The sequence below is a fragment of the Oratosquilla oratoria genome, chromosome 19 (genome assembly GCF_046742065.1).
Source record: "Oratosquilla oratoria isolate Oo_2021 chromosome 19, ASM4674206v1, whole genome shotgun sequence".
NCBI classification, from domain to species: Eukaryota; Metazoa; Arthropoda; class Malacostraca; order Stomatopoda; family Squillidae; genus Oratosquilla; species Oratosquilla oratoria.
This window is the reverse complement of record NC_134795.1, coordinates 55,826,906-55,839,405: the sequence shown is the minus strand read 5'-3', so window position 1 is coordinate 55,839,405 and position 12,500 is coordinate 55,826,906. Positions and strand designations below refer to the sequence as shown.

General features: G+C 42.9%; 2 protein-coding genes across 3 annotated transcripts in view; both read left to right on the top strand.

Moving 5' to 3' along the window:
* The window catches only part of LOC143035907 (esterase E4-like), a 113,596-nt gene that overhangs the window by 23,513 nt on the left and 77,583 nt on the right, over nt 1–12,500 (top strand). The window lies entirely within an intron of this gene.
* LOC143035908 (uncharacterized) overlaps nt 11,380–12,500 on the top strand; it is a 23,152-nt gene continuing 22,031 nt past the window's right edge. The window contains exons 1-2 of one of the 2 annotated variants that reach the window (XR_012967339.1): nt 11,380–12,004; nt 12,500. The exon at nt 12,500 is cut by the window's right edge and continues 75 nt beyond it. Coding sequence is in view for 1 of the 2 variants with exons in the window: in XM_076203113.1 (XP_076059228.1) it covers nt 11,529–12,004 (476 nt within the window). In the remaining variant the exon portion in view is untranslated. The remainder of the gene's footprint in view (nt 12,005–12,499) is intronic. The other variant, XM_076203113.1, reaches the window with a different exon arrangement.

Below are 12,500 nucleotides of genomic sequence, written 5' to 3'. Positions count from 1 at the left end.
CTACATCTTTCACTCACCCTTAATCAAGTCAAGCTAAACACTGAAGCTACTAAGCGTGTCAAGACAGAGCCGTGCTGCCAAGCAAATGAGTTACAAAACCATCTCGACAAAATCGGGAGAATTCCACCCTGGTAACCGTTTAAGGGATGAATTAATTATCTTTTCCGACTCTTGTAAACATCAGTGTTCCTTAACCCTTTCCGACTCAAAGAACACTCCTAAAATCAGGTCTAGGCAGCCTAGCACTTCCTTGACTCTTGTAAGCATCAGTGTTTCTTAACCTTTTCTGACTCCAAGATCACCCCTAAAGTCAGGTCTAGGCAGTGTAGCACTTCCTTGACTCTTGTAAACATCAGTGTTTTTTTACCTTTTCTGACTCAAAGAACACCCCTAGAGTCAGGTCTAGGCAGTCTAGCACTTCCTTGACTCTTGTACAAATCAGCGTTTATTAACCTTTTTCGGCTCAAAGATCACCCCTAATGTTAGGTCTAGGCAGTCTAGCACTTCCTTGACTCTTGTAAACATCAGCGTTTCTTAACCTTTTCCCACTCAAAGAGCACCCCTAAAGTCAGGTCTAGGCAGTCTAGCACTTCCATGACTCTTGTAAACATCTCAGTACTAGAAGGATAAAACAAAATAAAGGGTAGTACTGTCATGTCTTCAGCACTTCCCAGCACGCCAGGTTAAGGCGTTTTGAACTCTCCTGGTTTACTACTTCCCTACCAGACGGTACAATTACCTTTAAACCTGGCTGCCGTCAGACGATTTTATTCGTCACCGGGAGAGAAGAACATACGCACCTCAACATTGTACGAAGAGACTAAAACCGCATTAAGGTGACGGTGACAATATTCTATCTCAACGTTTCTCAAACTTTTTACCCTTGCGTAACCTTTAAAACAAATTGCATGTCTCAAGGAACCCCTGCGCAAAAAAAAAAAAAAAAAAGAATACATATACCCTATATTCTCATTTTATTTTCATCGCAATAATAGGTTAGATAGGATGATGTCTATATTACAGTATTACAATAACCAAGAATATGTCGTGCGTGTATAATTATATTACGTATATGAAATTAGATAAAAAATCAAAAGTGCATTACCTTATCTCACTTGTTCTCGCGGAACCTTTAGGGACCTTTTACGGAACCTTAGGCCTCCGGGGAACCTTGGTTGAGAAACGCTGTTCTAGATTTCCGTAAGAACATCTCAACAATGTGTCTAACATGCGTATTCTAGGTTTAACTTCTCTTAATTCGTCACTCAGTTTCTAACTTTATGACGCGAGAGAAATTTGACATTTGGAAATTTGAAAAGCAAAATATAGTAACAAAGGTCGTTTCTTCTCAAAGCAAGTAGCAAAAGCAAATAGCAAAAGCAAATAGCATGCTAGCCTAGTGTGCCACCACGTTGACTCTGCCGTGTACGAAACCGGAAATTGTCTCCGTTCCTGAGCGACGCCGATTTGGGAGTTCTCAGCGTCACGATTATGATGTCATAACTATGACGTCACCACTTCGTACCTGCTGAACTCAGATCCCTGGCACTGTGGCACGATTTGAGGCATCGATGATTTAATCAGTGTATTTGTGTGTTGTGGATATATACGTAGTTTTTCTCTTTTATTTTTATTTTCTTATGGTCATTCAGTTTTTTTTTCATGGTTTGTGTCTGGTTGCATTTCCCTGTATTTCGCCATATATGCCTTATCTTCACTTTTCTTTTTCTCTCTATCTCTTTCTCTCTTTCTCTTTATGAAATTAATTTCACCTTGAAATTCCCCACGACTTGAGCTCCGTTTGCCGTACATGTACCCCACCCTTCTAATGTTGTGGGAAGTTGTACATTTTTTTTTTTTTTTTTTTTTTTCGAGTTTCCTCCGAGCCAATTCTGTGCTCCACGGGTGAGTTTGTTCAGCTACGGACGATTAATCACCCCAGTGGATTATCTCGAAGTTATTTTTGCTTTCGAATGAAGATCAAATGATCGACACACGCGACGAACTCTGTTTTCCCGCAAAAGCAATTGAATTTTTAATCGAGCATGGGTAACGATTCTGTCTATTATAGATATAGACACTGTACTTGGAAAGGACATTTTTCGAATATTCAGCGAAAGCTCGAATCATTGTACCAATACGAAGGCACCAAGTGCCAACATTGGCACTGAGAGCGAGGCGAATGTTTGGTGGTGGTGGTGGTGGAGGGAGACTCCGTACATACGCACACTCCTCTCCCACACTCCACTATCTCCAACATACTTGCAGGCAATGTAATACACAAGCAAGGACGAAGGAGGGGGGGGGGGTCCGTAAGATACGAGCATGTTGCCAACGCCTTCATTCAGATTAACATACAAACCCGCAAGTTTCGCTTAATCGAATGTTAGTTCCTGTCTAGTTGTTGGTAGGTAAAGCTTAAGTCTCTCCCTAGATATCTAGGTGGAAATGAACACAAGGAAGGCCTTGAGAAATAATCTAAATCTCACGATGAGAACTGTGTAAGAATCATCCTTCCCAGACAAATCTCCTTTACTGTGGAGTTCCTATCAGCTGAATAAAACAGTCTGTTTTTACCAGAATAAAATGAGTAAAGGTTTCCGTTCAGGGGCCACGCGTGACCCTCTGGAGAACTTCTGAGGAACATTGGACATCGATCGTTCTGAGTTCGAAAATGAAGAGCGTCTTCGCCTACGCGGGGCTAGGACAGTCGAGGAACCAGACGCAGCATTGGACATCGATCGTTCTGAGTTCGAAAATGAGGAGCGCCTTCGCCTAAGCGGGGCTAGGACAGTCGAGGAACCAGAGGCAGCATTGAACATCAATCGTTCTAAGTTCGAAAATAAAGAGTGTCTTCGCCTACGCGGGGCTAGGACAGTCGAGGAACCAGACGCAGCATTGAACATCGATCGTTCTGAGTTCGAAAATGAAGAGCGTCTTCGCCTACGCGGGACTAGGACAGTCGAGGAACCAGACGCAGCACTGGACATCGATCGATCTGAGTTCGAAAATGAAGAGCGTCTTCGCCTACGCGGGGCTAGGACAGTCGAGGAACCAGACGCAGCATTGAACATCGATCGTTCTGAGTTCGAAAATGAAGGAGTATCTTCGCCTACGTGGGACTAGGACAGTCGAGGAACCAGAGGCAGCACTGAACATCGATCGTTCTGAGTTCGAAAATGAAGAGCGTCTTCGCCTACGCGGGGCTAGGACAGTCGAGGAACCAGACGCAGCACTGGACATCGATCGATCTGAGTTCGAAAATGAAGAGCGTCTTCGCCGACGCGGGGACTAGGACAGTCGAGGAACCAGACGCAGCATTGAACATCGATCGATCTGAGTTCGAAAATGAAGAGCGTCTTCGCCGACGCGGGGGCTAGGACAGCCGAGGAATCGGACGCAAATATACCACTCTCCTCGCCTCACTTGACCTTCCCGAACACCAAACACTCGTTTGCAGTTGCTCCCTCGACAAACTTGCTCCTGTGTCACGTCACACGCAGGAAACAAAGAGTCTCAAAATAACCTGTGGGTTGGTCTCTCTACCCTGCTGCTGCTGCTGCTGCTACCACCGACACTGAGATAGCTGAAGACGGTAGGCGGGCGGGGGAGGGGGAGGGGGGAGGCGGAGGGGGGGGAGGAGACCCGAGATGCGGGGGAGGGATTGACCAGGACACCATCTCGTTCATTCATGTCCCCCCCACCCCCCCTCCCCGATTGTTTGTTTTTTTTTTTTTTTTTTTTTTTTTTTTTTTTTTTTTTTTTTTTTTTTTTTTTTTTTTTTTTTTTTTTTTTTTTAGGATACATGACCTTGTTATGAACCAAACGACTTCTGTTTGGTGTACTTTATCTCTATAACTCGCCGTAATTCACTCTAACAGTCCCAAACCTTTCCTTACCGAAGAAGTCCTACAAAGGAAAATAAGATAGCCTGGGGGAGTATGGATGAAAGGTCACTGAAGAAATTGGTCGTAATATTATACTATAATATTTACATTATATTATTTGTTTGTTTGTTATGACTTGTCTGTTTATTATTATTTGCTTGATTTTCATCTTATTATTAGTTATGTCAGTTTATTATTATTTACTGTTTACCTGTTTGTATATTATTTGATTATACCTATGCATTTACTTACTCTATTTATTATTATCTCTATTACTATAATTTTTTAGTTATTTATTTCTATTTATCATTATTATATACCCGGTATATATATTTTTCGGGTCCGAGCTAGTTATTGACCAAAAGGTCTCCTGCCGACATGCTCCTTTTGTAATCCTTTGTGAGCCCATTTGTTACCAAGGTTATACCAATTACTCCCTTCCATACCTCGTGGCACTTTTTCCTTTAACCCGACTGCCGCCAGCCTATTTTATTCGTCTCCGGGGGCAGCCCTTGAGAGCAAAGAGGAGGTATCATGTCATGGGTAATGGTTTGAGTATTGGTAACGTGAAGTATTGTCACCCGAGAACGCCCACATGAAGAATCGTCACCCCATGAGATCCCACCTGAAGAACTGTCACCCCATACGTCGAATATCAACAGTGGAATAAAGATTAGGTTAGGTTAGGTTAGGTTAGGTTAGGTTAGGTTAGGTTAGGTTACGTTAGGTTACGTTAGGTTACGTTAGGTTACGCTAGGTTACATTAGGTTACGTTAGGTTAGGTTAGGTTACGTTACGTTAGGTTACGTTAGGTTACGCTAGGTTACATTAGGTTACGTTAGGTTAGGTTAGGTTACGTTACGTTAAGTTAGGTTACGTTAGGTTACGTTAGGTTAGGTTAGGTTAGGTTAGGTTAGGTTAGGTTAGGTTAGGTTAGGTTACGTTACGTTACGTTAAATTAGGTTAGGTTACGTTAGGTTAGGTTGAATGAAGGTTATGATTATTGTCATCAACTTATACAGTACAACCAAAGAATCGTAAACCCAGGATGGCCCACATGAAGAATTGTCACCCTAGAATAGCCAACATGAAGAATTATCACCCTGTCGAAATCTGGGATGACGATTGTTCATGTGATCCAGTATTGGTATTTCTTGGTATTTCAAGAGGACTATTCGCCATACCATCTCCGTGTTCCCAACAACTCGAAGCTTCTGTGAGAGTTACTCAGCGTGACCAAAACATGACCTGAGGTCGGGTTCATGAAAGATGAGATACGAGAAAGTTAGGCTCGAACAGGATTCCTCTTTGAGTGAAAATTAGTCTCCGATCATAAGAGAATGCCACGTGGGTCTGGTCCGTAGGGGTTGTCACCAAAATCCCCCCCCGAAAGTATCGATTGCATAATAATTGTGTAAGGGATGCGCGAACTTGATGGACGAATTGAGTAAGAACATGTTATGTAATCTTATTCTATTTTCAACCCTTTCAGACAGAAAAGGTTTTTCCACCGTTTGGCCGTTGCGGGATACCTTGAGGTCGCGGTTCCCTCTTTCAGAAATTCATTCAGACTAATGGCAAACGACTTCGTTCAGTTTACATGAACTATGGGGTTGACGCAGATTACGAGAATTTCAGATGTTTTATTAACTAGCTGACACTTTATCAGACTACATGGCATTTCTTTTAACTTGTTCAATGCGGTTACCGGTCGAGACCCACGTTCAGGAAGGGGGACCGCTACTTAAGTCTAATCAAATCCCTCTTCTCCTTAGCCACAACAAAATCAATGAGGTTCCCCACCGTTTTGGAGGGGTTAAGTCTGCGGGTTGTTAAAGAGGAGAGAGAGAGAGAGAGAGAGAGAGAGAGAGAGAGAGAGAGAGAGAGAGAGAGAGAGAGAGAGAGAGAGAGAGAGAGAGAGAGAGAGAGAGAGAGAGAGAGAGAGAGAGAGAGAGAGAGAGAGAGAGAGAGAGAGAGAGAGAGAGAGAGAGAGAAAGGGACAGAAAGGGAGAGAGAGGGGAAGTAAAAAAGAGAGAGAGAAAGAGAGAAAGAGGGCAGTCGTTGTCTTTTGTCACGAGAGCGCGTCACCGTGCGGTCTTGTGTTTTGGGGGTACAGTCCAAGACTAAAGTTCGCCGATGCAGCGTGGCACGCCGCCGCCGCCGCCGCCTCCACCGCTGGGCGGTGGCGGTGCGGGTTACCTACACTTACGACGTGGCGACGTGCCAACATAGCCTTTATGGCCCCAAGCCCGGCCCCCAACCGATGTCCACACCCCTACGATGACGTCACGTCCCGGTGACGTCACTTCGATGACGTCATTCACCGATGGTGATACTTCAGTGACGTCATACCCGTTAGCTTTTTTTCAGTGACGTCACTGTTTTTCCCTGACGTCACCGTTCCGTGATGTCAGGTTTTTTTTTTTTTCTCTTTGGCGTTACACCGTTAAGATGACGGGAGATGAAGGCTATTGATGTATATGATGTTTTTTAAAAAGGCCGACATTCATTCTCGACGAGATGTTTTAGTGCCAGGTTGGTGGCACTCTGACAAGGAGTGCCGCTGTAGCAGTTGTAGTATACGAAGACGAGAATATCGCCGCTCGTGACGATAGCGCCGTCACTATGTACACGACTTTGATCTGTATCGCTGTCGTTATGGCGGTTTTCTGTAAATCCCAGTCAATATTGAACAATACCTATCCTATCCCTTCCTAACCTAACCTAACCTAACCTAACCTAACCTAACCTAACCTAACCTAACCTAGACTAGCCTCACCTAAATTAACCTAATAAAGGCTTCCGGAAACCCAGGAAGGGACGACGACCACGGCGATAGTGTCGTCTCAATTTACCGCAAGCGTGTGTCATCGCGCCCTTCTCAGCGTCTCTTGGTATGGGTTCAAATGATTTTGTTGTGTCTGTGGCCAAATGCCCTGCCGCGGACACTCGCCTCTGCCGTCAGTCGATTTTATTCATCTCAGTGGCAACCCCCCTCGATAGGGTGAGCCATACACTGATATAGTTTAGAAATATAAAAAAAGAAATAGAAAGTTAGTCATGTATTGAAAGGTTCTTCATACACAACACTACCAAATTTGTATACTTAGATCCTTCGGTTGGAAAAGGGAATTTTTTTTTTTTCGTCTTATGGGTGTGTTTGTAGGAAGTGTTTGGACTTACGGTTACCGTAGAGTTCCCTGATTTAATGGTATGAGTATAGAGTACTTGCAATCACCGGATATGTAAGTGTCTACCGGACAGTAAGACTCCTGTCACGTACACACGCGACTCGAGTGATTTCGTTTGAGTGGAAACGACTTCGGTTGTAATCTTTTATTTTTCGAATCTCCTTTGCGTCTTATGATAAGCCGAATGACGAATTAAGAGAAGTTAAATCTGTATGAATATTAGACATATTGTTGAATTGCCTTTAAGGAAGTCTAGAATACTGTAAGCAAAGTCTTCTTGCAGCTTTTTAAATTCACAACATTTGACGAAAAATCGTGATAGTGTGACGCGTTCTTTTTCTTGGTAGTAGCCAGCCAATTCTATCATTCTTTTCAGGAACATAAAATAAACTTTTTGTTTATTCGGTAGGGTTGGTATTTCTGATTCTCTCTCTCTTTTTTTTTTTTTTTTTTTTTTTTTTTTTTTTTTTGAGAATTAGTATTTCTGTCTACGTATTCTATACGTCACACAGCCAGCAACGTGACAGAACAAGTGGGATATGGCAAGAAAAAAATTATATGAAAGGTTTATTTATCTAATAGGGGTAGTAATCATTATAATTTTCTTAAGTTGGTACTTCTGCCTGCGTATTTCATTGTGTATCAAACGCATTCCTCCTTGCGCATCACACAGCAATGAAACACATCAAGTGACCAAAATATATATATATATATATATATATAAAACGCTCATCTTCGTCTTCGTTCTTTTTGGTCATATTGTATACCGCAATAAATCTAGATTACTTCCTGTCGACCACACAATTGCGGTAAAAAAAAAAAAAAAAAAACGTATTTCAGTGATGCATATCCGACCCTTCTGTCGAAGGGCATAAGGTTCAAGTTCGCGCGGCGTTGTGCTTTCAACCGTCTATAAATAAGCGAAGATGGTCTCCCCTGAACTAACAGATTTTCTCTCTTTCTCTCTCTAACCTTGGTGAGGAAATCCACTCCCGGAGCTCTGGTCAAATCAGAGGCGTGCAGAGGTGGTGGGGGCGGGTATGGTGGGGGAGCGGGGTGGGGGCACGGAGAGGCGGTAGCCCTGAACATCCAATCAGGGGAGGGAGTGGGCACCCAATCAGATAGGGAAATGATATCAATCTAACGGATTTACATCTAACTCAAAGTGCTTATTCTCTGTATCATCTGTGCTTACGTATTTAAAGTATCTTCCTTTCTCGTAAAATTTCTCGGTACTATGGTGCCTTGTACTTGAATATTTGGGACATACGATCAAGGAGATAGCTCAAGGCACCACCAGACGTCTTCGAGCCACTGGGTCAAATATAAACATGAATGAGAAAGTTTTTCAGGGTTTCGGTGACATTAGAAATGGAGGAGAGTCGAATCGGATGCAGCGGCATGTCCGAGAAATTGGCAATATTGGTCCAATTAGAATATCTGTCATTTTTTTTAGAAAGATCATTAAATTCTTGAAATACAAAATATTTTTTTGGGGGTGACATAATTTCTATTTATTGCAGACTAGAGCCAATTGCGAGATCTAAATTAGTCATAAAGACAGTTTCCCGTCATGATGTATACAATGCAATTGTAAGCCAGGCATACCAACACTACCGAATCAACACGGGTGCCAACCTTATCAAATCAATGCAATCAGGCTTCCTTGTCGGATTTGATATTTGGGGACATGACATCATGATGTGTGGGCTTTTGTCCACTGTGACATTTCACTGACTTGTGCTCTACATTTTCAGTCCCATCGACAACTTTCACATTTCCTATTATCTTATTCAGTAAAAGATCAAAGTGTTTACAAAGGATTTGCAAAGGAGGAGCATACCGACAGGAGACCTTTTGGTCCATAATTAGGTCGGATGATGAAAATAGTTAGACAAAGATATTAATAAACAGGCGAGCCTAGCAATTGGCAAGCATTATAGCATATTGCATAGGTGTTTATGAATCGAGTTTATTCTCCCAAATTTCTTAAAGATATCCTGTCATTGTCTGTTGTGTTCCGAGGTCTTCATATGAATAAACAAATAAATTATAGAAAAGAAAATTGAGATAAGATAAAACAAGATGGGATCAAACAAAACAAGGCATACCATGATGTATATCCGAAACCTGTAATTACTAATCTACATATACCAAGGCTTTTTTCCCCTTACAAGGGAGGTAGCCAAAAAGGGAAAGGCATAAAATCATTTCCACCCATTCCATCCCTGAATATACTCCACACCCCTCCACCCTCCCTCTACTAATCTAGTGGCAAGAAATCTGTAATTCAAGAAAATGATCAACTACGCAATTTTTAACAATACATCAAGTTTGAATTTCAGCGCTGCCACCAATGTCGTAATTATACGACGCGCAAAATGGAAATGTTGTCTGCTGGAATCTAATTGAAACTACATCCTCACACACTCTATGTAACTACTCAGAGCTTATGTAAATGTAACGTATTATTGAATGAGTTATGTATTAAGGAGTTTCAAAACTAGATTTTATTTTAAGTATTGTTGCTGAGTGTTTGTTTCTTAGTGTGTGTACGCGCCTCTGACCACGTATTGTGTGATTACATGACACAAAAAATATATATACGAGTATGTTTATCTGCATGTATATATCGGTATATATATCATACATATATGTATGTATGTATGTGTAGGTACATATACGTATATACATTTCTATGTATGTCTGTATATGTATATATGTATGATATATGTATGTATAAATATATGTATGTATGTATGTATGTATGTAGATAGGTATGTATGCATGTATGTACTGTGACAAATCACAAGAATTAGGCAATTAACAAATTTGCAGAAAAAATAGCAGGATTCGACACGTTTTCGTCTATTAAGACGTCAATGTATTTGTATTTTCCTCTTATGTGCATATATATATATATTGCTATGAAGGTAAGACAGATGAGTGGAAAAGGTGGTAGAGAAACGCGGGTTTGAGCGAATATAGTGTTCTCGCTCCAACCTGCCTTTTTTCTGCCACCCTTTTCACTAATGTATATATATATTTATATATATATATATATATATATATATATATATATATATATATATATTGCAGTTAGTAATCGAAATATATAGTTTCGCTTACTCTACTCTTTCTTTCGTCCGACTGTGGTGTCAGTTGTGATTTATATATATATATATATGTATATATATATATATATATATATGTATATATATATATGTATATATATATATATATATATATATATATATATATATGTGTGTGTGTGTGTGTGTGTGTGTGTGTGTGTGTGTGTGTGTGTGTGTGTGTGTGTGTGTGTGTGTGTGTGTGTGTGTGTGTGTGTGTGTGTGTGTGTGTGTGTGTGTGTGTGTGTGACAGCATCCATTAAGATCAAGCACCTCGTCTCTCTTCCCCCCGCGGCGCAGGTGAGCGAATGGTTCGGCAACATGAGGAGGCGGATCCGTGAGGCAACGCGGACCCATGATGTGCCCTGGGAGGAGAGAGTTCGGCTCTACAACACCGTCATCACCGGAAAGTCTGAGCCACTTCCGATCCTCCCAGAAGACGCCATCAACTCCTGGACTCCACCGAACCATCAGACAGGTGCGGCTTTCTTTTCTTTTTTTACTATTACTCTTCTTTCTCTTCCTCTTCCTCTCCTTTTTCTTCTTCTTCCTCTTCTTCTTCTTCTTCCCCTTCCCCTCCTTCCTCTTCTTCCTCTTCTTCCCCTTCTTCTTCTTCTTCCTCTTTAGATGGATTTTGTTTCCTTATTGTTCTTCCACTATCTTTGTTTTCGTTACCCATTTCCCTACAGGGGGAGAGGAAGGAATAGGAAAAATGCCACAATTAGTAAAAGAGGTCACTCGTGGTAGTCTTTAACTGGTACTTTTATCATGTTTTCTTCATTTCATGCCAATACGAGAAAGATCTGTAAGCGCTGGAGGGTCAACCTGTGACTATGATTCACGTAAATTGCTTCAGTGCTACAACAGTCGTCATGATTTTTCACTGCGTAGATTGCAGTGCCAGAGCGTATCAGCTGGTATGGCACTGTTGTGGCTGAGTGCACCAACCACGAGTGACCCTTTCTTCACTTCTTCGTTCGTTCCACAGATGGCGCGGGTACGGGCGAGCCGCGAGAGGACGCGACGCCCCCGAAGTTCAAGACGACGCTCATGCACCGGTACTTGAGCCACGCCCGGAAACCCTTCCCCCTCGAACCGCGGACGGAAGACCCACAGCCTCACGAGCCGGGGCTCCCGTCGCCGCCGCCGCCGCCTCAGTGCCGCAGGCTGTATCCGCAGGAGGCGGTCGTCATGTTCCCGGAGAAGACACTAGGGGCGCGAGGTCACCCCGAGGGTGAATTCTTCGTGGCACCCTTGCGGACCTCTTCGCCAAAGAGTCCCGGCATGCCGACGGAGAATGCCACGCCCAGGTGCCGCGTATGGGCCTCGTCGTTCCTCAAGGTGCCATCCCAGCACCCCATGGTCGGGCACTCCCTTGTCCCCACGCTGAGCTCGTGCCCCCAGGGGGCTTTCAAGCGCTACGGTGCCTACAGGCCCCCTCGGCCCTCCGGGGAACCTTCTTCGTCGTGTGTCCTCGAGCCAGGGCGTACCCCAGCCAAGAAACTTCAAGTCTACGAGCATCCGACGACAATGGTGTCAGCGTCATCAGGAGGAGCTGCTGGGGCGTCAAGGCCTATGGCAGGGTTCTCTCCCCTGAGGTACACGGCTCTGGCACAGCAGGCACCCCGGGGGCAGCAACAGCAGCAGCAGCAACAGCAGCAGCAGCAGCAGCAACAACAACAGCAGCAACATCAGCAGAATCGCCCTCTTCGAGTGGTAACTTCGGCAGGACGGACTCAAGAACAGGCTTCCACCTCGACGCCGGAGTTAGCAGGAGAAAGTGCCAGGAATTCTGGTGTGTACTGGGAAGGACCACGGCCGTATTTGGTATTACAAACACACACACACACACGTACACATACGCACACACACACACACACACACACACACACACACACACACACACACACACACACACACACACACACACACACACACACACACACACACACACACACACACACACTATATGTATATGTATATATATATATATATATATATATATATAATATACATATATATATACATATTAACATACATATATACAAGCTTGCATACTTACACACATACATGTATGTATGTCAGTACATATACAGTATATAGTATGTATGTTACTGACTCGTTCTTTAATCTCATATCTAGTATATCTAATCACTTTTGTCTGCTTTAGCTTGTCCAATTAAACTACATCCATCTGCTTCATATTTTCTGCACTAGCTGAGACATTTCCCTATATAGAGTAAAATGCTCATCAGTTTCTACAGAAATCATAATCATTTGCCCATTACAGA